The sequence below is a fragment of the Bos taurus genome, chromosome 12, assembly GCF_002263795.3.
Source record: "Bos taurus isolate L1 Dominette 01449 registration number 42190680 breed Hereford chromosome 12, ARS-UCD2.0, whole genome shotgun sequence".
NCBI lineage: Eukaryota > Metazoa > Chordata > Mammalia > Artiodactyla > Bovidae > Bos > Bos taurus.
The window spans coordinates 10,641,023-10,666,978 of record NC_037339.1 but is presented as its reverse complement, the minus strand read 5'-3'; the positions used below and the strand labels follow the sequence as shown (position 1 = coordinate 10,666,978).

The 25,956-nt window shown below is 45.3% G+C and overlaps 1 protein-coding gene across 1 annotated transcript; it reads left to right on the top strand.

Moving 5' to 3' along the window:
- Positions 1-2,245: 2,245 nt before the first annotated feature.
- OLFM4 (olfactomedin 4) lies at positions 2,246-25,482 on the top strand. The gene is made up of 5 exons (XM_002691817.4): positions 2,246-2,452; positions 8,383-8,535; positions 14,514-14,726; positions 15,925-16,075; positions 24,630-25,482. The coding sequence occupies exons 1-5, from the start codon at positions 2,270-2,272 to the stop codon at positions 25,430-25,432; spliced, it is 1,503 nt and encodes a 500-aa protein (XP_002691863.3). The 5' UTR covers positions 2,246-2,269; the 3' UTR covers positions 25,433-25,482.
- The last annotated feature ends 474 nt before the right edge of the window (positions 25,483-25,956 follow it).

Here is a 25,956-nt window from a genome sequence, read left to right as displayed (position 1 = left end):
CACCTCCTATCCCTTAACAGCTGGCCGTGGATGTTTCTCAGTCGCTCAGTCGTGTCCAACTCTTTGTGACCCCATGGATTGTAGCTATCCAGGCTCTGCTGCCCAGGGGTTCTCCAGGCAGGGACACTGGAGTGGGTAGCCATTTCCTTCTCCAGGGCATCCTCCTGACCCAGGCCACGGATCCCCTGTCCCTGACCTCAGTCTTCTTTGCAGACTGCCTTGGAGCAGACCATGTAGACAGACCCTGTTGCTCCCCGAAAGCTTCTGGGAAAATGCTTGTGATCTTCCTGGGTCTGCTCTAACTGCCTCTGATCACTGTGTCCACCCGAATGTGGGTATTAGGTTGGCCGCAGAAGGCATCTGTGTGGCTGGACAGGTGTGTTTCAGCAGGGGATGCAGCGATGATAGGCTGGATGGTGGGAGTGGGGTGGGCCCTAAAGCCTGGGGGGCTGGTGTGGGTTAGTGTCTAGTTAGCACTTTGGGTCCCGGGTTTGCGTGGGGCGTGCAACCAGGGGTGCGGTCTCAGGGTGCCTTGAGTGTACCCTTTCCCTCTGTCTCTTTTCCTTCCCTCATGCTCTATTCATTCATTCATTCTTATTTTTCCTGCTCATCCCCTCCCCCATCTCTGAATAATGTGCTAAGAGTTTAAGATCCTGTTTCTCACAAGAGCACGGTGTTCATTCTGAGTTTGTGCAGCCCCTGAGGTGAAAGCGCCCTTCAGATCCAGTCTTCCAAAGCACTCCAGGGAGGGGGTGGGGATGGAGCAGGCCAGGGGCCTTCTTTCCGTTTTGGAACTCAACAACTTTACATACTGAGCTAGGTTAGGAAATTAAAAATAAAACCAAAAAAAAGCACACAAAAAATGTGAGTGGCTCAGATGGTATAGAATGTGCCTGCAACGCAGGAGACCCCGGTTCAATTCCTGGGTGGGGAAGATCCCCTGGAGAAAGGAATGGCAACCCACACCAGTATTCCTGCCTGGAGAGTTCCATGGACAAAGGAGTCTCGTAGGCTACAGTCTATGAGGTTGCAGTTGATCTCAACAGAGAGACTAACACTTTCAAAGCTTAGAAGCAACTTCTTATACAATGTTTCATTAAATTCTAATGACTTAGGAATTGTTCTAACACTAGGAGGCTCAGGGATTTGCCTAAGGTCACTGACTAAGGAGAGAGAGAGCTAGTTTTTATCATTCAGGCCAACACACTTGCTTCCTCTGCAGAAGGAAGGTGGAGGTCACAGGTGTGTGTGAGATGGTGGAGAGGTGCACTTGGGGCCTGACTGCTGTTCAGCTACCCAGTCACTTCCACGCTTTGCGACCCTCTGGACGGCAGCACGCCAGGCCTCCCTGTCCCTCACCAACTCCCGGAGTTTGCCCAAATTCATGTCCATTGCATCGGTGATGCCGTCCAGTCATCTCATCCTCTGGGGCCTCTGCACATGGGGCCTGAAGACCACCCCTATTTCTCAGTTTCATGAATACACCTGGAGCTCTTGAATGCCCACCCGGATCACAACAATGTCTGAGATAAGGGGTTCAAGAGAGAACCTTCTGGAGAAACAAAGTGTCCGACATGGGCCTCCGGACCGGGTGTGGGGCAGTCTCCTGCCTGGGTCCTTTCTGCTCTGTCAAGCTCGCAGGGGCAAGGGCTTGAGCACACAAAGTCTTGACTGGGTTTTCCAGGGTGGACGCACTGCAGGTGTCTGGGGCTGCTGAGATGTTCTGTTTAGGTGCATACCCTGCAGGGTTGAGGTCAGAGACAGCCTGGGCAGTCACCAGTGAAGACGGAATCCCTGGAGAGAGTCACAGTCTCTAGATGGAGTTGCCCGACTGCCCATGGAAGGCAGCATTCGGGACAACGATAGGGGAGGTTCAGGGGGCCAGCAGGGATGGCTTCTGGGAACAGTGCTGAGGCTTGCTTTTCTTTCCCGGCACTCCCAACCTCTGTTTCATCCACAAAGACTACTTTCACCGCATCTGTTTCAAGGGAGTGTCAAGTCAGAAACCAGATATTGGGCTTCAACAAGCTCATTTGAGTTAATGTTTGGCAGGTGATACTCAGATCTAAGGGCAGCAGGCAGAGTGGGGCCCAGGACCCGGTGGGCAGATGACTCAGGATCCTGGGTGTCCTCACCTTCCTGGGTGGTCATGTGTTCTCTGGCAGCTTCCTCTTTGCCCGTAAACTGGCCTGGGGGGGAATCCCCACCGGGTCCTTTAAGAAGCCCGGGGGATCCTGCAAAACTCAGTGACTTCAGCCTAGAGCACAAGATGAAGCCAGGCTTCCCCTGCCTGTTGGTCCTCCTGGGCCTCCTCCACTCAGCTGTCATGAGTGTTTGGGGAGTCACCACCACCTTCCCCTCCTTCCCCACCCCCGACTCCTTCCCCACCTCCGACTTCAGCTCCGGCTCCCCTACTGACTCTGCCTGGTCCACCTCCAGCTCCAAGTCCCAGGTAAGGAGGCCCCAGAGTCTAAGAACTGCGTTCTGTCCCTTCCTTTGGCTTTTTGGAGACCTGAATATAATTTCACGGATGGGTAGTCCTGAACACTCTAAAAGATTTACGACTCCCTTTGTTAACTGCAGGTGCCTTGAAAATGACTCAAAACCCTGGGTAAAATAATTAAATTGTTAGCAAGAGAGACAGCATTTTGGTTCTCCAGCTGGGGGCTTTAGAGAACGAAATCTAAGCTTTCAAGAGGTTCTCCAACCTGACTGTACTTTAGAATTGGGGCGGAGTGGAGAGAGACTTAAAAAAATGAAGTTGCCTGGGTTCTAACCCAGATACGAATGGTAATGGGATGAGCCCTGCCAGGAGAAGCTCCAGAGAATTTTGTCTTGCTGATTTGCTGCCATCGGAGACCCTCGATGCTTCTGTTGGAGCCCTGAAAGTGACTCTGAGCCTTGTTTGCAAGGGAGATGGGTGACGGAGTAGGAGGAGGAGACCCTGGTCTTTGGGAAAAGTGCTGTTACACGTGGTATTTCCCTGGAGGAGCGTTAACTCTTTTCAATCTTTCTTATATGGAATCTGAAGAGTCATTTCCAGCTCAAAATGACAATAGCAGGAGCAAACCAACAAGGCAAACAGGAAAAGCAAGCAAGGGCTAGAAAGGGTCTGGTGCAATGGCTCAGCAGGTAAAGAATCCGCCCTCAATACAGAAGACGCAGGAGACCTGGGTTCGATCCCTGGGTTGGGAAGATCCCCTGGAGGAGGAAATGGCAACCCACTCCAGTGTTCTTGCCTAGAGAATTCCATGGACAGAGGAGCCTGGTGGGCTATAGTCCATGGGATCGTAAAGAGTTGGACACGACTGAGGAAGCACAGCAGCTGGCCCACGTCACTGGGACATACAGTGACCTTAGTTTAGGGGACGGATCTCTTTTGAGGGAGTGGGAAGAGACCTGGAGGGGTGAGAGGTTGGGCGCAGGAAGCATCCTCCACCTCTGCCCACATCAGCTCTGGATATTTCTGTAGGAGTCCTACTCTGTAACAACTAGGCTTTCTGTGCTAAGGTGTGATTTCTGTCCTCTGTATTTCTATGATCTTTACTCACATTTCAGGTGGCTGCTTATGTGATCATTGGACTGGAAGGGCCAATAGGACAAGAGGAGGAAAAGGCTTTTGTTTGTTTCCACTTCACCACCAGAACCTCAAGGCAATGTAAACCATTTGATAACCTCAAGGCAGTTATCAAATGGTTTGCATAGGGCTCGATAGAAAAGACAGCAATAATGTTCTCTGAATGACTTTTATAAATGCCATGACTACATCAAGTATATAATATATATTATTTAATCCACAGAGTTAAGTAAGTAAAATTTATGGTCCCATTATAGAGATGTGAAAACTGAGGCTTAGTGAGATAACGTTATTGGCTTAAAGTCACTAAAGCAGCCACTGATACAGCTCAAACTTAGCTGTTCATATGCTCAGTGCTCAGTCACTTCAGCTGTGTCTGACTCTGTGATCTGTGGACTGTAGTCCGCCAGGATCCTCTGTCCATGGTATTTTCCAGGCAAGAATACTGGATTGCCATGCCCTTTTCCAGGGGATCTTCCCAACCAAGGAATCGAACCCATGTCTCCATGTCTCATAGGTTGCAGGCAGATTCATTACCCACTGAGCCACCTGGGAAACCCCTAGCTGCTCATGCTTTCCACCGTCTGTCTCCATGCAGCTTTCATTCTAAGAGAGTATAGATGAAAAGTGCTCATTTTAAAGAGAATGGTTTGAGAACCATGAATATGCACCCAGCTTCTTTGTAGCCAGAAGACACATCATTTTACTCCATGATACTAAATGATTTCTGGGGACAACGAGACCCGGTTAGCATTTTCTTTAAAAGTGAGGTCAGAGTTTGATCACCAGTTAGAAACCAGCTTTTGGGTAAGATGATCACCTAAAATACTAGAAAAGAAAATATAAGTCAAGAAATAGAGAAATCCAAAGTGTCTGTTGTTTGGTAAGGAGATAAATATTTAAAAGTAGCTAATGAATGGTAGTTAAATTATACCTAGAGGCTTTAATTTCCTTCCTGGTTTACTTATCTGCCTCTGGTGAGTTAGTATCACAACTCCAACTTCTTTTTTTAGAGCAGGCTAGGTGTCACTTCCACTATAAACCCAGTTTTCTAGGGCTGGCTGTCAGTTTGATGAGCTCTTTGGAAAGTGGTAGAAAACCCCTTTATAACTGTCATTGAGCAAGTTCCAAACGTATCATTTTCTGTACTTTGAAAATGTTGAGTACCATTATTTTATGCCTTGAATCCTTACAGGCACTTAGACTTGGCTGCTAATTAGAGCCAATTGCAGCCTGAAATCACAAATGTGCACCTCACCTTCTGCTGGCATGCTCAGGGCACTTCAGATGCCTCAGATGGCACCCTCCAAAGCGGGGGTGGGGGTGCTATCATGGCCCTCGTTTCCCAGACAAGGTAAGGCTCCACGCTTCACCCCACACAGCAACAGGCAGTCAGAACCACGAGCTGGTTGCTTTTGTCATCAGACAGAGGGACTTATTGAGAAAAAAGACACGAAGGCTTTCATAATGACAGTGGGCCTGATTCACTGGGCAGGAATTGGGTCTTTGTCTCCTTTAGTCAGAGCCTGGAAAATTGTAGATGCTGGTAATGTGAATTGAACACAGCTTGAGTGAGAATTGATCGGTGTAAGGTGTCTGTGGGGTCCACAGGGTGGATCTCGTACCCTTCCAAAGGCCAATGGGACATGCACTTATTTTTGCTGCCCATCCCCCACATTATACTCACATAGAGATTAAGCATCTGCCACAGAGGAAGACCCATCACCATTAGTTTTATCATCTCTGAATGCAAGGAACAGAAATATCTCTAATGGGAAACACTGATCAAACTTATGGACCATTGTGATGTCAGTTGAGCACCCTGGGCTGATGACAAACAGGATGGGAGCTGGGGAGTGCACAGCGCGAGGACAGAGATGTTCAATACAGGACAGGGCAATGGCTGTCAGCAGGGCTCATAATTATTTGCCTGCCTTTCAGGTGAACTTCAGGACGAAAAGTTGTGAGCTGGTGGTTTCTAGTGGATTGTCTAGAAACTGCTTGATGATCTCTGCTGTTTGGGGAGTTGACAGAGCTTTTTCAAGAACTCTCAGAATGGCCCAGCCCTGTCTTGTGCAGCTAATTGACCTCCCCTTGTCAAAATGCAATGCGAGACCTTTCTTTTGGTAGACAGTTGTTAGAATAAGCTATTTCTTCAAAGGTCTATAATACACGGTTCCTCCTGTAAAAACCTTGGCACCCTTAACTGGAGGCTTTCCACCTTCCATGTGAGTGATAAAGCTGGTTCCCAAGAAGGCTGGCCTCTCTAACAGGCTCCTGGCATGACCTGTCTAGTCCTTATTCGTCCCTGGTAAAGACCCTTCCCTTTCCTTCCTCCCAGCCCCGGTGTTCAGCACAAACCTGTTTGTTCTTCCTCTAACTCCCCAAGGTTTGCAGGTGTGGGGTGTGACTGGCAAAACAAGTTGAGGTCAATGTTAAGGATTAACATGCCATACACTGTTTTGGGTAAAAATAAATATATATATTTGTCTTCCCTGGTAGCTCAGCTGGTAAAGAGGTCTGCCTGCAATGCAGGAGACCCTGGTTTGATTCCTGGGTTGGGAAGATCCACTGGAGAAGGGATAGGCTGCCCACTCCCTTATTCTTGGGCTTCCCTGGTGGCTCAGCTGGTAAAGAATCTGCATGCAATTTGGGAGATCTGGGTTCAATCCCTGGGTCAGGAAGATCCCCTGGAGAAGGGAATGGCTACCCATTCCAGTATTCTTGCCTGGAGAACTTCATGGACAGAGGAGCCTGCCTGGCTAGAGTCCATGGGGTTGCAGAGTTGGACATGACTGAATGACTTTCACTCATTCATATATATATATATATATATATATATATATATATATATAAAATTTGCTCATCTTAAAAGAAGATTAGATTAAAATAACAAGCAATTTGGGCTTCCCACATGGCGCTAGTGTTAAAGAATCTGCCTGCCATTGTAGGAGACATAAGAGATGCAGGTTTGATCCCTGGGTCGGGAAGATCCCCTGGAGGAGTGCATGTATTCTTGCCTGGAGATTCCCATGGACAGAGGAACCTGGTGGGTTATGGTCCATAGGGTCACAAACAGTCGGACATGATTGAAAAGACAACACGCACACACGAAACAATTTAGCTTCAAAAGCTTGAATTAATTGGTCCAGGGGTCTCTGGTGGACTAGATCTTGATTATACAAGCATCCGGGTTCAGCTTGTTTAGGAATTAGGGAAGTTGGTAGACATTAAATCACAGAGCACACAACCTCATCAACAGCCGGCTGACCTCTGAAACTTTGAGAAGTGTAGCCTGCATCTCTTCAAATTCTGAAAACCATCCCTTTGCTCTTGGTGTGTCAGAAAGAGACCCTTCGGGCTAATGTGCCACAGGTGAGCTTTGGGCTTGCCGTCAGAGAAGATCATTGAAAGGTACAGTCAGTGGGCTGCCAAGAGTTACTCTGCGAAGCAATTGGAGTAATAAAAAAAATGTTAATTGTGCCGGGATCCCCTTGGGGAAGTTCAAAGGGGACAAAAGAAAAAACAGGATCTTTCAAACCTGTCATTTTAAAATATGCATTGGCACCAAAGTGTGAGCCTGAATATATTAAAGAAACATCAAATATTTTAAAATGACTTTTCTGCAAGTGGTAAGCTGGAAAACTTTAAAAAAATTTGTACAAAACCTTCAGACTACTACATTGTTCAGTTTGTGACAAATGGCTCGTTTGTTGCCATTTTGAAGGATATTAATTATATATTTTCCCAGGTGAAGAGAGAATGTGAATTTGCACTGTACAACTTTACCGTAACCCATATCTTTGATGTTTTCCTCATTCTGCTGGAAGGCAATGAGTTGGGACTGGCACAGAGGTGTAGGAAAGAAAAGGAGTAAGCAGAAGGAAAATTATAGTGAGATTTACTGATCACCTACCATGTACCAGGGACTTGGTTTACATTACTTGGTTCCTCTTGGGGACAACCCTGTGAAGTAGATTTTCTCTGTTTGACAGATGAGGAAACCAAGACTTGAAGAGAATTCAGATCCAGTAAATGGTAGAATTAAAATTCAATCTTAGGACTCTCATCCGGAGAGGCAATGGCACCCAACTCCAGTACTCCTGCCTTGAAAATCGCATGGACGGAGGAGCCTGGTAGGCTGCAGTCCATGGGGTTGCTGAGTCAGACACGACTGAGCAACTTCCCTTTCACTTTTCACTTTCATGCATTGGAGAAGGAAATGGCAACCCACTCCAGTGTTCTTGCCTGGAGAATCCCAGGGACAGAGGAGCCTGGTGGGCTGCCGTCTATGGGGTCACACAGAGTCGGACACGACTGAAGTGACTTAGCAGTTAGCAGGACTCTCATCACTTTAATTTTTTTTCCTTACATGGGGACAGCAATCATTTCCTTTAAGACTCTTCTGGAAAGGTGAACTATATGGTTTGCTTAACAGGTGGAGAGGTGGCTGACCACTGAGTTGTGCCTGTGAGACATGGCGGCAGCTTTGGGTGTTTTTGTGATTCCATTCATTTATGTATTGGGTTCCATTTGCTTGCCTCTAAGAGAAGGGGATGACAGAGGATGAGATTGTTGGGTGGCATCACCGACTCAATGGACAGGAGTTTGGGTGAACTCCGGGAGTTGGTGATGGACAGGGAGGCCTGGCGTGCTGCAGTCCATGGGGTCGCAAAGAGTCGGACACGACTGAGCTACTGAACTGAACTGGAGCACTCTTTTGACAAGTCAATTTCTGTCACTCCCCTTGCCAAAAAGCTCGTTGCCCAGCTTATCTCTGATGTTGAACTTACTTTTATTCGCAGTCATTTTCCAACTTCACCGGCAACAGAGATGACCGTGGGGTCTGCCAGTGCTCCGTTATCCTGCCGGACAACACCTTTCCTGTGCTGAGAGTGGAACGCCTGGAAATCACAGCTCAGACTATCTCCAAGAAGTTTGAGACAGAGCTTTCTAAAGTAAGCATTTTACTCTTTTTGCCTCTCCCAACAAGGTCTTGTCGCGCACAGACAACATGGCTTTTCTTCAGGACTGTGTAAGCAGCCTTTCTTCACTCTATCAAGGAGCACATCTGCATGTAATGGATGTGTTAGCGTTCGCTTTGCAGTAAGCTATGGAGTTCCCTATAGCAGGAGGGGTGTGCACAGAGGACAAAGATGGGGTGGAGATGATTCGCCCCACAGGATAAGCTCTCTTCACTATCCTTCCAGGAAGCTGGAAGGAAGCCTGTACATTTCAACCCTGAAACCTTTTTTTGGTTTTGTGGTTTCTTCTTCCCTTTGGCCTTCTTCTTTGGTGTTCTTCCAGCTTTGCCTTCTTTTCTTTCCTCTCCTCTGTCCTTAGGTTCTGTCTTCCTGTCCTTGCGTTTTTCTCATCCTCTTCCTATTCCATTATTTCCCCTCTTGCCTCAGTCCTTTCTTTCCTCTTCTTTTTCGTTCTGTTTCTGTTTTTCCCTCTTTTGGGTCTTCTCTTGCATGCTCTCGCTCCTTCTTTCTCCTCCTCCCCTCCCCTGAATCTCCCTCTCACCTTCCCCACTCTCCCTTCTTTTCCTCCTGTTTTGTCAGTTCACTCTCTTCCATCTCTGCCTCTCTCTCTTTCTTGGAGTTAGCCTCTGTTGTCTCAGCAGGGACCTTATATCAGATGCATCTCGCATTAACCCCAAATTGAAGACTTCCCTGGGAATTTGAATCTAGCAGGTCACTCAGCCTTGGTAGAAACCTCCCGAACCCCTGGTTACTGCTTTCTCCAGCCTGAGGACATCATATCCCTGAATTAGCCCTTCTCCGAGCTGGTTGGAACAATGAACTTGGCATTCCAGCTTTGACCCCTTTAACCTTTTTAGCCAAGTCAAAATCAGATAGAAAGCCTCCTGCTTTCTGCACAGGTGAAGTCCACCCTAGGCTTTCATCACACGATGCATTATTTATTAATAATACCACTCCATTAACTTACAAGGAGCTCTGGATTTCCTGGAAGATTGGAATAAGTTTTCCCAAGAAATTTCAGCTCAGCTACCTCAACATCCAGCCTAGTTATCTTTTAAGACAAAAATTCCAATGAGGCTGAGCCCCTGCTTTCAACCTGAATTGGTAGATAAATATTCTGAGTTTAAATGAGTGTCCAGGAAAATGTGTTTGACGACTCCAGGAGCCTAGCTTCTTAGGAAATAAAATGTCCTTGAATTAATCAGCAGAAAAGGCACAGCACTAAATTATAAATTCCAATCATTAATATTCATAGTCTTATTCCAGCATAATCAAGTACAGATAAGAAGTTATGCATAAAAACATAACAAGTGGAGGAAAATCCTAGGTAAGGATCTTTTCAGTTAGAGTCATTTGCTTTGAAATAGTGGGAGCTACTGATTTGCATGTCTTCTTGGCTGGCAGGGATGTGAAGGGCAGTTTGAAACCCCAGGCTGCTCCAGGGAGAGGTTTGTGAATCTGGGACATATAATCCTAATCCTGTGAGGGGGGCAGGGAGCATCTGCCTTGCTAATAATTGACGGGGAAGAAGTGTAGAGAAGATGAAGAAACTTTCAGTTCTGAAAGGGTCAGGAGCTGGTCCTAAAAAAGATTCTCGACTGAGGCCTAGGAAAGGAATTGACCTGCCTCCTGAGATTTACATAATGGATTCAGGGTGTGCCAGCTAAGGATGACAGCAGTAACATGAACAACTTCCCTCTGTGCTTTTTCTGAATGTTTCCAGTTCTACACTCAATAAACCCTTTAAGGCAGGTAGGCCAGTGTTCTTTCCGCCATGGTAGGGATGGGTCAACTGAGGTTCATACGGGTAAAGAGGCATAAATGTAAAGGTCTCTTGGCCGGCTAAGACAAATCAGGAATCTGGGTCTTGGAATCAGTCCATTTGTTTTTCCTCTCGGCCATGCTGTTACCATCCTCTAAGAAGAGACAAGTGCTTTCCTGGTGGCTCAGTGGTAAAGCAGCCACCTGCCAATGCAGGAGATGCAAGAGACACTGATTCAAAGATCCCCTGGATTAGGAAGATACCCTGGAGGAGGAAATGGCAACCCGCTCCAGTATTCTCTCCTGGAGAATCCCATGGACAGAGGAGCCTGGCAGGCTCCAGTTCATATGGTCAGGAGTTGGACATGACTGAGCGACTAAGCACAGCGTACACAAGAAAAGATGCAGCAGGTCAATAATGCTTTCCATCCAAAGTTAGCTCTTCAGCTGAGGGCTTTTGAGTTCCAGGTGAATTATTATAGCTGTCCTTAGGTTGCCTTGGAAATCCCTGTTTGTCTGGAGGCCTGGGGGAATGCCCATTTGAGCAGGCCGGTAGAAAAGGATTTGGACTGCCAGATGTTGATTCATTATCTGTCAGGACACAGAGAAGACAGGGATGGCCCCCACATAAGATGCTGAAAGCGTTTGATACTATGCTGTGGTTTCTGAGATGTCCCCTTGTGACTGTACTTAGGAAGGAGACAGCACAAAAGGCGGCTCAGAATTTTTTTCTCGAGAGGGTTATGGTCTTTGGGGCAAGTTATTAAATATGACACTTTTGCTAATAGTCTCTCATGCATGAGAGGGTTGAGGCAGCCGGGGAGACATTTAGGCAACCCATAAACAAACAACATCGATTGAGCAATGTTTTGTGCAGTGAAATATAATAAATTAAAAGGTCAGATTGAAAAAAAAGCCTTAAGTCACTGTCTCTCTAATAATTGCTGTAATTTATAGGGCACCCACTATACCAGGCACTTAATATACATTATCTCTAGTGTTTGCAATCATTGTGTAAGTGTGATACCATTATCCCCAGTTTATAGGAGGAAATGGAGGCTTGGAGAAATTAAGTGATTTGCCCATGAAGTACAGAAGCCTGATTTGTGCTTAGGTGGGTCTCGCTCCACAGTGCTTCATATGTCTTGATGATCAATTCACGCTGAATTAATCTTGTTGTTAAAAATATATTAAAATGACAGTATGTGGCAAAGTGCATTTACTCGTTTTGAATAATCTGGCTATGGTGATGATCACAGGTTTTGAGGAACTGGCAGAAATGCGAGCCAGATAATTCTTTAGTCTAATAGCCAGTTGGGCTGCATTCTTACCTACTGCAAGACCGCGATGTAGAGAACAACAGCCAGCCCCCAATGGTTGTTATTCTGTAGAGTCTGATCCTGAGAATCCAGTAATGATATGTGTGTAACAAATAGAAGAACGAAAAACTCTGCATGAAGGGCTGAGGGTTTGAAGGCAAGCATAGATGAGTCATCTGAAGCTCAAATTTGTAGTGAGGGGGAGCTCTGCAGTAATAATGTTGACACAGGGAGGTGTCTCCTTAGGGGTAGATGACCCTGAGCAAGCTGGGCTACCTCTGCTGAGGCTGCACCTTCCACAGAGAGCTGGGATGTTTCCAGAATTGTCCGTTCCATCTTAACACTAGAGATCCGTACGCGCAAAGGGTTCAGACTTACAATCTCTTTACATGACTACAGTGCACACCATGAAGTCTTTCTGGCCCATTCTCAAATTCTCTCCCACCTTCTGTAACTCCGTGGATGATTCCAATTTTCCTGAACATCCTGGAGCTATTCTTGAAATGTTAGTTGAGAGAACCTCAAGATTTTCCCCAAACAGACCTTTCGAGACCCTTCACTCTGTGGCAGAAGCAGGGCAGGCCCAGCACATGCACTCCGAGGCAGCAAACGTCAGGATCGGCCTTGGTGTGCAGGGCGAATCTGGGAGAGCCACATTTCATTTAGCAGAAATGACAGTTGAATCACTCATTTTTATAGAACAACAGCTGTGATATGCCACCAAAATGTTCCAGGAAAGCTGAGGGTGTTTCATTTGTTCCAAAAGCTGGCAAGGCCAAATGCCAACAAGAATATTCATTTTGCGAACTTCCATTTCTGCCGTGGGTTGGCACTTCATTATTATTATTGTTTTTCTCACAGCCAAAAATCTTATGCCTGATTTTTGGAGAAGTTGAAACCTGGCTACCTTATATCTACGTTTGTGCTTTTGAGTGAGACTTGCTAGGTTTATATATATACATGTTTTTGTTTTTTTAACCTCCTTATCCACCAAAATGTCACCAGCCTTATCAGCCTCTTCTGATGGCAATGAGCATCCGTTGCCTGAGGAGATATACTAGCAGTGCCAAGGGCTGTGTTTTCAACTTTCATTAAAATCCTCTTTGCCTGCAGCCCTAGGCCTTTAGGTCCATGGCCTATGAGTCTACTCTAATTTGTACAGTGGGGTTAAGTGGAAGGGCTAAAATGTCAGAAGTTAGGGCTGCCTTTGGTATTAGAAGGATTAGAAGCTGACATCTGGCTCTGACTTCATCCAGGCCCTGTGGATCAGCTACTTGACATTAGCACAGTTTGGAGGGAAAAGCATCACTTCTTTTCAAATTTTTAAAAGAGTGTAAAAACTGGCAACTTTTAATGAGCAGGTCCTTAAAAAAGCCATGGCATTTCTTTTAGAGATCAGACACTGAAAGAACCACCAACTGTGTTTATTGAAATATCCATTTGGAGATTCCAATTATACACTAAGCCACCATGGGAATTTTTGGAAGTATTTTAGCTTAATGATCAGACATTCAAATGTATGCAACAAATGTGTAATTTAAAGGTCTGATTGCAATAATCAGGTCTTGGAAAAAACCTGGAATAAATATGTGGATGCAGTTAATGAAATGTGTACTTTATAGTAGCACATATCTCACATATTGAGGAGTAAGTTGGGTCTCTTTTTTAAAATTGAAGTATTGTTGATTTCCAGTGTTGTTAGTTTCAAGTACACAGCAAAGTGATTCAGTTATACATACATATGTATCCATTTTTTTCAGATTCTTTCCCCTTATAGGTTATTTCAAACTGAGTACAGTTTTCTGTGTTATATGGTAGGTCCTTGTTGGTTACTAAATAGACATTTCTCCAAAGACATACAGATGACAAAAAAGCACATGAAAAGATGACAACTTCACTAATTATTAGAGAAACGCATATCAAAGCTCCAAGGAGGCGTCACCTCACATCCGCCAGAATGGCCATCCTCAAAAAGTCTACAAATAACAAATGCTGAACAGGGTGTGGAGAAAAAGGAAACCTCCTATACTGCTGATGGAAATGCAAATTGGTACAACCACTATGGAAAACAGTATGGAGATTCCTTAAAAAACTAAAAGAAAGAGCTCCCATATGATCCAGCAAACCCCACTCCCAGACACTCCAGAGAAAACCATACTTTGTAGGTTGAGTCTTTATGGCACTCCGTAGAAGGCAGAGGGATTCAAAACTCATTGCTTATGGTAATCAAAGAGGGAATTCTTCTTAGAGCATGTCTCCCTCTTCTAGACAATAAAGCGGTGGTTCTAAATGGAGAGAAGGTGGTGGTTGTGGGGGGGTGGGGGTGGTTTTGCACCTGGGGAACATCTAGCAATATCTGTGACATTTTTGGTTGTCATAGCTGGGGGTGGGTGGGTGGGCACTATTTGCACTTAGAGGCTAGGGATGCTGTTAAATATCCTACAGTACACAAGAAAGAATGATCTAGCCCCAAATGTCAATAGTGCTGAGGTTGAGAAACCCTGATTTAGAGCATGTGTGTTGAGTGGAAGAGGGTGGGCCAAAGCCTGATTCAAGCCACTGTAGTTTGGAGAGATAATATCTTCTCAAACATTAAAGTGGAGATTAAACTGTAGTTGCAAATGATGATCTGAAGCACAATTATTTTTAGTCTAGGCAAGTGTAAAAGCCACCTCCTTCCCCATCGTAACAATAAGTTCTTTTTAGTCTGTACTTGGATTGATTTTTAAGAATATCTAGTTAACTATATTTTTGGTACTTCGCTTTACTTAAAAAAGATTGACCGCGATCAAATAGTCCCTGAGGAGTTGGTAGTGGAGGAAGGCTGCGTGACATCTCCCTGAGAATTGACTTGAGCTGTTTGCCCTTCAGGTGAAGGAGTATGTCCAATTAATCAGCAAGTATGAAGAGAAACTCTTAAACCTAACTGTCCGAGTATCGATCATGGAAAAAGATTCCATTTCTTACACTGAGCTGGACTTTGAGCTGATCAAGATGGAAGTGAAGGAGATGGAGAAACTGATCAAGCGGCTGAAGGTCGGCTTTTCCGGAAGCACAGTGATCATTGACCAGTTGGAAGTGGAGGTATGAAATCACTGTTTGCGTATTAGTGACAAAGTCTCTTTCTCTGGTGACCCAGACAGTAAGAATCCGCCTGCAATGCAGGAGACCCAGGTTTGATCCCTGGGTTGGGCAGATCCCCTGGAGAAGGGAATGGCTTCCCACTCCAGTGTTCTTGCCTGGAGAATCTCATGGACAAAGGAGCCAGGTAGGCTACAGTCCATGGGGTTGCAAAGAATTGGACACGACTGAGCAACTAACACTTCCACTCTTTGGTGAGCAAGTGCTAGGATCAGGAGAGGAATCTTTTTCTTCTGATGTCTAATCCTATACTTGTTCATGACCACCTGGCACATCCCGTGTTCCACTTTAGATGGATGCCTGGCTTTGAATAGTAAATTACATACATGGGGAACATACTAACTGAGGAGTAGCTGTCTAATGGTCAGAGTCCCACTCCAGAGCCAAATGACTTTCAATATCTCCAGAAAGAAGATGATATATAAGTGTGAACAACTCCAAGGCCAAGCTAGATCAGGGGGTCTTCTTCATTCTGGATTTATCTTCATGGGACTTGAAAGTCACGATTTACCTGATTTTGGATGTGCTAGGTCCGTTTCTCCTTTCCAATGAGCATATAATCTTTAATCCCTCTTGGAATGCTTCTCCACATACTGGCAAGTCTCTTTAAAGGAGTTTCTTGTAAGTATGTTTTTCTGAAGGCTTTTAAGCTCTGTGAATAAAGATCATCCCATTAATATTAGGCTTGGATAATTTATATCAACAAGGAGTATCCTAGCACAGTCATGACATGGACTATCATTGAGAATTCCAGTTCTGTATTTTAGGATTCAGGCTTTCTCTGGCCCTTACTATTCATTAGGAACTTAATTATAATATGGCATGAGTAAACACGAGTTTACAGGGGAAGGTTGTCAGAGATGAACTTTAATGGACATTTGGGGATGCTTCGATGGAACCTGTTTTCTGTCATTACAGCTTTTAAAATCTTTGCCATTTTCTTCTTGTCACACACATCGGCTTGCAATCCGACAGGCATTCACACTAAACCATGAAATGTATTCTTCCAAATGAAACCGTTCAGAAGAATCTCGGGTGTATTCTCCAGCAACCTTTCTCTAAGTGACAAATTCAGCCCTGGAATGTTTATGAAAGAAGTTGCATGATAACAGAAAATCACTCTGAATTTTGATTTTCTTAGATCAGGAATATGACTCTCCTGGTGGAGCAACTTGAGACGCTGGACAAAAACAACGTCCTTGCCATTCGCCGACAAGTCCTGGCTCTGAAGAACAGGCTCAAGGAATGTGAGGCCTCTAAGGTCGAAAGTACCCCCCCGCCCCCTGCTCCAGGTAAGGGTGCGCCGTCTTTCCCAGGCTCTGGAAGAGCTGAAGCTGAGGTGGGGAAGGGCTCTGGGATGGTGGAGGTGAAGGGAGGATGGGATTTTTGCAGGTCTGAGTTTATTCTCCTGTGCTTTTAAATCTCATCTACCCATTCTACGCACAATCACATTCTGGGGTGCACAGAGGAGAAGCGCAGATGATGAGTTGATTTAAAACAAAATCCACAAATTGCACATAACCTTTTTGCATTTGCTAACGGGGAGAATGTCTATGGTGATGGACTGGTTAGCGGGGGCCAGGTGAAAGCTTCTGCAATCTTCATGGCATCACCTCTGTTGTCCTGGGGATTCTAGGGGCTGGTTGGCTCATTTATCTGATGAGCCAGGTCGTGCCTAGAATCCTCCTTGCCTCTTTTCCACCTCCCCCAACTTCCCTCTCTTCTTCCACCTCTTTATTTCTCCTTCCTGCTCCCATTAAATTCCCATGCTATGTAGCATGTTCTAGGATTCAGTGAGGATGTAATGGATGGCCCAGTGGCTTAATGGGTCAAGAATCCGCCTGCAACGCAGGAGACACAGAAGATGTAGGTCTGATCCCTGGGTCAGGAAGATGCCCTAGAGGAGGAAGTGGCAACTTACTCCAGTTTTACTGGAAATATTTTACTCTGAAATATTACTCTGAAATATTTTATGAATAGAGGAGCCTGGCAGGCTACTGCCCAAAGAGTTGTAAACAGTCAGACATGACTAAGCATAAACTGGACCTACACGTCCAGTGCCATGTAGGCGTGTCCTACCATCTTCCTTAGACTGCGAATTCTTGGAGGGCAGGAATGGTGTGTCCCTCTCTCAGGAATCATCCTTGAAGGGGGTTAGGTGTAGCATCAAGATGCGTGCCTGTAACTGAACTGCCTTCTTGAATGGGGTGGTGGAGTGTAGGGATCAGGAGCTCGGCATTGGGATGCCAAAGGCCTGAGCTTCCCAGCTACATAGCCATGGCAAAAAGCCTTAATCTCCTCCTTGGTAAATGGAAGAACAGTCCTAGGAACCTTGCAGGGTTGCAGTGACGATTCACAAAACGATTTTTGACAAGCTCACAGCTCTGTGACTGACATTTATGCACTGGCGATTGTTGTTGCATTAATGCGGATACTTAAAGTGAACACCTCGCTGCAAACAAAAGCAGAGCTAGATCCGTGTGCCTCTCAGCACATCCCTCCAGGTGAACTAAAGCCGTAGTGTCTAGCCCTGGAGCCAGGGTCACAGGGACGCTCTCTCTGCAAGTCCTGAGCATCTCAGCCTTGATGGGGACCGTATCCGTTCATCAAATCATACAGCTCTTGTGATTCTCATTCACTCCTATTCTCACAAGCTGCTTCCTTTCAGGCCATGCATTTCTGGGTCCTTGTCACTGTCACGGATTTCTTTAAGGCTTTAATTAAATACTGCCATTGTTATAATCCTCTTGGTGTTGTTCAGCGGCCTATTTTTCCTTCCTCTGCGGTTGAGACTGTCACAGTATGACCCGCAGAGGAGGTCTTGTCCTCTGTAATAAACTAGGCTAGGGAATGAGACAGAGAAGGCAATGGCACCCCACTCCAGTACTCTTGCCTGGAAAATCCCATGGTCGGAGGAGCCTGGTAGGCTGCAGTCCATGGGGTCGCAAAGAGTCGGACCCGACTGCGCGACTTCACTTTTCACTTTTCACTTTCATGCACTGGAGAAGGAAATGGCAACCCACTCCAGTGTTCTTGCCTGGAGAATCCCAGGGACGGGGGAACCTGGTGGGCTGCCGTCTATGGGGTCGCATAGAGTCGGACACGACTGAAGCGACTTAGCAGCAGCAGGAAATGAGAGCTCGGTCTATGGGGCCCCTAAGCGCTCGCTCCCCGAGGGCAGGAGTCAAACAGTGACCCCTCTCTCGATACTACCTGAGCGTGTCTTTCTTTCCTCCCTTCATCCGTCCCTTCCTTTCCCCTTCTTTCTCTTTTTTTTATTTTTTGAAAGAATTGATTTTCATCCCCTTGTTTATGTATTATTTTTGGCTGCACCGGGTCTTCGCTGCTGGGCGAGCCTTTCTGTGGCCGCGGTGGGCGGGCCCACTCTCTAGCCGCGGTGCGCCGGCTTCTGATCGCCGTGGCTTCTCCAGGCGCAGAGAACCGGTTCTAGGTGCACAGGCTTTAGTGACTGCGGCCCGCAGGCTTCGTTGCCCGGGTGCCATGTGGGATCGAGCCCCTGTTCCCTGTCTTGGCAGTTGGATTTTTAACCACTGGACCAGCAGGGAAGTCCCGTCTCTTTTTAAACCTCGGCAAACTGTCCTCATGGAATAACTTTCCTGGCAGTTTTCTATGCATCCCTTGGAATGAAAACAGTTTAGGGCAGGAAAGAAGGTTCGGGGCTGCCATGTCTCAGAGGAGGGGGCGTGGTGGAGAGGGTGCAGGTTTTCCTGGGGTCACGCAGGCACAGGGAGCTGACGCTGAGGTGCCAGACCCCTTCCTGCCTATCATCTGGGGACCTCAGGCGTCAGCACCTCCAGGCTGCTGGTGGGGGAGAAAGCACACTGCTTAGGATCTAAGGAAGAAAGAAATGGTCAGTCTGTTTTCCTATTTTCGTTAGCTTTTTTTTTTTTCTAGAACTTTCCCCCAGGTCCTCAACACTTAGGCTTTTGTGAGCCAGCCCGGCCCAGCTGTGTTGTTTAAACAGATTGGTCGCAGACTCCCTCTCACTTTCCCACAACCTTGGCTGCAGCTGGATCCCTGCCAGGCCGCTTGGCCCTCCTCCAGCTCTGTTCATATTATATTTATGATGTTTATATTAAACTGACTTTTTGTCATGTTTTGAAATCAATTTCTTTCACTCGCTCTCTTTCTATTTGGACTGGTTGATAATGCAGGATTGGAAAATCCCCAGGCACCACCGCATTGTGAGCCTGTGGAGACTTTAATTAAAGTTACTCACTATTATGGGACTTTAAAATCTGGCCTGTTTGCTTTTCTTCACTGCAGAGTTGCAGAGAAGAAAAAAAAAAAAGAAAGAAAGAAAGACTTGGCCCCTGCAGGCAGCTGCCGTTTGCTACCCCCATGGTCAGCTTGATCTGAGAACCAGTACATAGTGTTAGGGTTCGATAAAATGTGCTTTATAGATACTTTATGCCACAAATGGCATCCTTTTCTGCTTCATTTCGTAGAACTTCCTAATCTAAGATAATTGGCCTGATGCTCATTAACTGTTTTCCCTAAAAACAACCGACTTCGGTTTCTCTCTGTTCTTCTCCCTGGATCTGAAGGACTGTAGGTAGGAAAATGGGATGCGAATGCCTAGAATTGTCACTGTTATAGGTGGAGGTGCAAGGCTGTGTGCTGGCACATAGTAGGTGTACAGTAAATGACCCACGAAAGATGTAGGCTGATTGGCCAAAATCCCACGCCTAGGGAAGAGCTGAGCGTTGGGGAGCATATATCCAACAATTCCAAGTCCATTTCATCTTAATTATTTTATGATTATGACCATTTTGATTGCCTGAGTCTCACAAGTCAATTGTATTCTCATCTTTGCTCCAAGTTCAGTTGCCCAGGTGAGAGGGAGCATTGGTGGATCCAAGATTAAATTTCCTCTTGTTGAGTGTGCTCAGTCGTGTCCGACTCTTTGTGACCCCATGGACTGTAGCCCGCCAGGCTCCTCCGTCCATGGGATTTTTCCAGGCAAGGATACTGGAGGGGTTTGCTGTTTTCTCTTCCAGGGGATCTTCTTGACCCAGGGATTGAACCCGCAGCTCCTGCAGCTCATGCATTGCAGGCAGATTCTTTACCCACTGAGGCATTGGGGAAGCCCCACATTTCCTCTGCTGGTATATAATCTTTAGTTTTGTTTTTTTTTTTTTAAAGTGCTGCTAACCATGAGACTTAAAAAAAAAAAAAAAGCCAAGTTAGAATATTTTATAGTTTTACCTTGTGGCCCCCAGGATATTTTCAGAATACCATGGCAATATCTAATAACCTCCATGACGAAGAAGAGATTGCCAAACAAGGCTATCTGGTATGGAGAGTTCCTTGCATTATGTTCTGTGCAGTGAATACCAGGCTCTTGGAAGCATTCAGATATGTTCTCGGGTAAAGAGCTAGTGTTTTTATAATTAAAGCTAAGGACACAACTTAGTAACTAAAATGATAACCATGACAACAAAGGTGAGTTTGGGATGTCTAAACAGTTTTTCATTCCATAATTTAGTGCCACGGTGTGGTTGGTACTGTTCTGGGCACTTGGCTACCAGGATGGGTCCATAAACCTCCAGAAACCACTATTTAATGTAAACCTTCAGTTGTAACATGACGTGATTATAACGCTGATCATTTATTGAGTTAAATGTTACCTGTCTTCTGTACTCTTAACAGTTCTACAGAGTAGGTATTATTATTTTTTCCTCTAACACAAGGAAGCTGACACTCAGAAGGTTGGGCAAGCCACTCAAGGATACTCAGCTCACTAGTGTTGGGGCAGGATTGGAATTGGAACCTGTCTGGCAATGTTTTCAGTGTACCAGGCTGCCTTCCACAGATGCTCAAATGGAGAGAGAGGTTGCACCTGTGCTTCCTGGGGTGATAAGAAAGTTCCAACAGCTCACTAACCTGATTAACACCAAATTGTCTTGGCTTTCTTGCTTGTGGAGTAGCTGAAAGGGTACTTTTGTTCTCAGTTCTGTGGTGTGTCCTCTTCCATCAGAAAATGCAAAAGGATTCGTCGATCTTTCACAACTCTTGACTCATGGTTGGGCAGTGGGTTATTGTTCCAGTGGCAGGAAAAATTGGGGATAAAGAAGGAAAGGCATGGGGTATCTCAAGTCCTTGAGATGCAGGAAGGGGCTGGGAAGGGGTATGAGACAAGGCAGGGTGGAGAGAGGCTCAGACAGGGTAGGGGATGGGCTCTCTCGCTGGGCTAGATGAGACGGGGATGCAAGGCTCTGTGCCGGCAGTGGTACCAGGCTGCCTGTCCGTTCCATCCTTGTTTCTAGGACAGTTTGCAGCCGGGAGTTGAGGAAGCCTGCTGTAGCCTTGTCACTGGTCTGTCACTGTTGTGGCCACATCCGTAGCACTGACAGCAATACTTTGTTCTAGTCTTACTTCCTCTTCCTTTGTTGGGAGCCAGGGCTATAAAAACAGTTCACAGGAGTTAGAAGATAAAAGGAGGATAACAGAAAGGACATGAGAGTGTTCAGGAACGATTGTGGGGTGAGGAAAAGAGATTCAAATTTCATACCAGGTACAATTTTATTTTTTAATTGGAGTATAATTGCTTTACAGTATTGCATTAGTTTCTGCTGTACAAAGAAGGGAATCAGCTCTGTGTCCACAGATAGCCCCTCCCTTTTGACCCTCCCTCCCACCCCAGCCCCACCCTACCTCTCTAGGTACCGCAGAGCACAAAGCAGAGCTCCCAGTGCTATGCAGCAGATCGGCACTGGCTATCTAGTTTACACACGGTTGTGGATATATGTCAAGCCCAAGCTCCCAATTCGTCTCACCCTCCCTCTCTCCCCCGTGTCCACACGCCCATTCTCTGCATCTGCATCTCTGTTCCTGCCCTGCAAATAGGTTCGTCTGTACCTTTTTTTTTTAAGGTTCCACACATATGTGTTGATATGCAATATTTGTTTTTCTCTTTCTGACTTACTTCACTCTGTATGACAGACTCTAGGTCCATTCACATCTCTATAAATGACCCAATCTTTCCTTTTTATGGCTGAGTAAAATTCCATTGTATATACATACCAAATCTTCTTCATCCATTTATCTGTTGATGGACATTTAGGTTGCTTCCATGTTCAGATATTGTAAGTAATGCTGAAGTGAACACTGGGGTACATGTGTCTTTTGGAATTTTTATAAGAGGTACAATTTTAATCTCTTGGTCAACTTGTGAAATAATAAATGTTATTAGTAGTAGTAGTAGTAGTAATTTTTAAGGGAAGTTTATTTTGGATCCTTCATATCTAAGGATTTCTCCCTCTAGGACAGAATAGTTTATTATCTTTAATCCATGATAAAATGCTTGACTATGTGACAGCACATAAGTTTTCCTTAAATATTTTGTTGCTGTTGGTTTGGGATATTTCTTTTCCAGGAGGGCAAGATTCAATTAAGCAAACAATGCCTAAATCTTCTAACCTACAAGAAAAAAGTGACTTTCTATCATTTCCTCAGGGTGAAATGTCGTTGAACAAATAAGTTCTCAGGAAGATATTTTAACCAGAATATCTGGTTAGTAGCATATAGAAACTCAAACAGTTTTTGTTATCATTAAACTGAACACACCACTAACTTTATTTTAATAATTCATGCATTGTTTCATAAACAAAAGCAAACAAGCATTCATCTGAGAGATCACTTTTAGAAGAGGAAATAATACTTTATAATTTTATTTATTATTTCTTTAGTGGAGAGCAGTCTCTTGGCTGAACATGCGTTGCTTTTTTATTTATGAAATGGTGCATGCATTATTAAAATAAACCCGTGACTGTGTTCTGCTTAATGATATGCAAAATTATTTGAGGTTGAGTACAGAGCAGTTTCATTTCTCTACCTGTTGTATGGTTGGCTGGCTTTCCCACCAACTGCGGATTTATGAGAGCATTTAAGGAGCACATATTTAATTCTGGGACCAAAAAGCCCCAGCAGATTGGAAAAATAAAAGCAAGATTTCTAGTAATGGTTTCACCTCTGAACAGTCCTTGAATGAGGAGGGGAGAGAGGAGAGGCATTTAACAAGGAAAGAAATGGGTCTTTCTGTAGCCATCAGAGGTAGAGACTCAGAGGCGAATGCTTTGCACCCTCTTGCTCCCCGCAGTGTTAATATCGGGCAGTTCTTTGGAGCTCTGATTCTGGCTTGAGCTCACCTCATGTGCCCTCCGTGGCTCCCTGAGTCCCTCCACGCATTCACCGCCAGGTTCTGTCCCCTCCTCCCTCACCCGCTCTGCTCTAGGCAGCAGGATGAGGGAAAATGACCTTCAATGTACTTGGAATTGACTTTCTTCTGTAATTCCAATAAAATTTCTGGCCAGCTTTTTAAGGGTATTTATTAAGATTCCAGAAACTGTCTGTTCAAATCTTTAGATAGCTATTATAAAAATACTGGAGGATTTTTATTCTATTTTTTTATAGCTCATAAATGTCTGGGTTGGCAGGCATTTCAGAGGGAGGACTCTGCAAAGGGCCAGAAGGCCCAGCCAGAGTCATTCACCCGGGTGTTTCCAGCAATGTAGATCCAGTGGACTGGTGAGTCTGGTCCCACTTGATTGTACACATTGCGACAATGACGGCGTCAGCCTGGGAACCATGACGTGCTGGCCTGTCATTCTGCGGCACAGCAGGCTATGGCTTACGAGCCGCAGGACCACCTTAGCACTCTGCAGCGAGATGGTCACCACGTCATCCACGCTTTGGGCACAGAACAGGCAATGCTGCCCTAAAATACCTTCTGTGACTTTTCAAAGCTGAAATCCCACCATTAGAGGACCTCTTAGAGGTCCATCGAGGGCCTTCTTTCTTTTCTTTTTTTTTTTTTTTAAACATTTTTTATTTTGTATTGAGCTGATTCACAACATTGTGATTGTTTCAGGCAAACAGTGAAGGGACTCAGCCATACATACACATGTACCCATTTTCCCCCAAAGTCCCCTCCCATCCAGGCTGCCACATAACACTGAACAGAGTTCCATGTGCTATACAGTATGTCCTTGTTGGTTATCCACTTTAAATATAGCAGTGTGTACCTTGTCATACCGAGTCAAGTAAGTCAGACAGAGAAGGAGAAATATTATATGGCATGCCTTATATATGGAATCTAAGAAAGAAATGATACAGATGAGCTTGTTACAAAACAGAGACTCACAGACTTAGATAACAAACTAATCGTTGCTGGGGAGAAGGGATAGTTAGGGAGTTTAGGATGGACAAGGACCGTCTTTCTGTATTTTTAAAACGCCATAGTAGAAACTTCCTCTCCTGAGGGTAACATGGGCAGCATTGGTACCTGGTGTGGACATGCCCTTGGGGCCCCAGGGAAGGGCAGAGGGAAGGGAAGGGAAGAAAGACTTGCCCAGGATTGACTTCTTCATCCCAATTCTCCCGGCCCTGGTGAAGAGCACCACCGTGAGTACGGCTTTATGGCAATAGGAAGGCGTTCTCCTGTGGTCTTGCTTTCTTGATTTCTCTATAAGGAAAATGAAATAAAACAATATTGCTGAAATGCATTCTCATAGAAGAAAATACATTAAATTCACCAAGTCTTCCTTTTTTAAACTTTTTAAAATGGTTGTTCACAGTTCCTCTATACCCATTTTTCAGATTAAAGGCCCATCCATGTATACAGGAGACAGTTCTCTCTAGAACTGATAACATGTTTGCATTGAGACCAAGGCCAAGGGTAGCTTTTGCCTTTTCTCCATCAGAACCATGATGTTGACAAGAAAAAATGTTTATGGATTCCTTTGGTTCTTAGAATATTAAACTGTTTGTATCTTGTCATGCATTTTCTCTAAGAATGTCCTTTTATTTGTTTTGTTCCTCTAGGGAGCTGTGCGCACGGCGGTGTGGCGAATATCAGCAAACCAATTATAGTTCAGCTCAACTGGCTAGGGTTTAGCTATAAGTATGGTGCCTGGGGTCGGGATTACTCTCCCCAGGATCCAGGCAATGGGCTGTACTGGGTGGCACCTTTGAATACAGATGGGAGAATTTTGCAATATTATAGACTCTACAATACAAAGGATGATTTGCTGTTGTATACAAATGCCCGACAGAATCAAATCTCCTATGGCCAAGGCAGTGGCACAGTAGTTTATAAGAACAACATGTATGTCAATTGGTACAACAGCCAGAACATGGCCAAAATTAACCTGACCACCAACAAAGTTGATTTGTCCCAAACTCTCCCTAATGCTGCCTATAATAACCGCTTTTCGTACGCTAATGTTGGTTGGCAAGATATGGACTTTGCTGTGGATGAGAATGGATTGTGGGTGATTTATGCAACTGAAGCCAGCACTGGTAACATCGTGATTAGTAAACTCAATGACACCACACTTGCGGTGCTAAACACTTGGCATACCAAGCAGTATAAACCATCTGTCACAAACACGTTCATGGTGTGCGGGGTTCTATATGCCACTCGCACTCTGAACACCAGAATAGAAGAAATTTTCTACTACTATGACACCAACACAGGGAAAGAGGGCAGACTTAACATTGTAATGCAGAAGATGCAAGAGACTGTGCAAAGTATTAACTATCACCCTTTTGAACAGAAACTTTTCGTCTATAATGACGGTTACCTTCTGAATTATGATCTTGTCTTCCGGCAGATACCCCAGTAAACTTTCATGTGTTAGGGTGGAAGGAAATAAAATTTTTACTGAAAAAAAAATGTGGTCTTCTCCACTTATTTAGGGGCTGGGAGTGGGGAGGAGAGACGGGGCAGGGCTCAAGATCCAAAAGTATATGTGCTTCAGTTCAGTTCAGTCGCTCAGTCGTGTCTGACTCTTTGCGACCCCATGAATCGCAGCACGCCAGGCCTCCCTGTCCATCACCAACTCCCGGAGTTCACTCAGACTCACGTCCATCGAATCAGTGATGCCATCCAGCCATCTCATCCTCTGTCGTCCCCTTCTCCTCCTGCCCCCAATCCCTCCCAGCATCAGAGTCTTTTCCAATGAGTCAACTCTTCGCATGAGGTGGCCAAAGTACTGGAGTTTCAGCTTTAGCATCATTCCTTCCAAAGAAATCCCAGGGCTGATCTCCTTCAGAATGGACTGGTTAGATCTCCCTGCAGTCCAATGGACTCTCAAGAGTCTTCTCCAACACCACAGTTCAAAAGCATTAATTCTTGTGCGCTCAGCCT

Bases quoted from the DNA above. Each gene is read 5' to 3' on its own strand.
- OLFM4 (XM_002691817.4), top strand. From the start codon at position 2,270: ATGAAGCCAGGCTTCCCCTGCCTGTTGGTCCTCCTGGGCCTCCTCCAC. The intron at 2,453-8,382 runs GTAAGGAGGCCC...TTTTATTCGCAG, and splicing joins CCTCCAGCTCCAAGTCCCAG to TCATTTTCCAACTTCACCGG. The intron at 14,727-15,924 runs GTATGAAATCAC...TGATTTTCTTAG, and splicing joins TTGACCAGTTGGAAGTGGAG to ATCAGGAATATGACTCTCCT.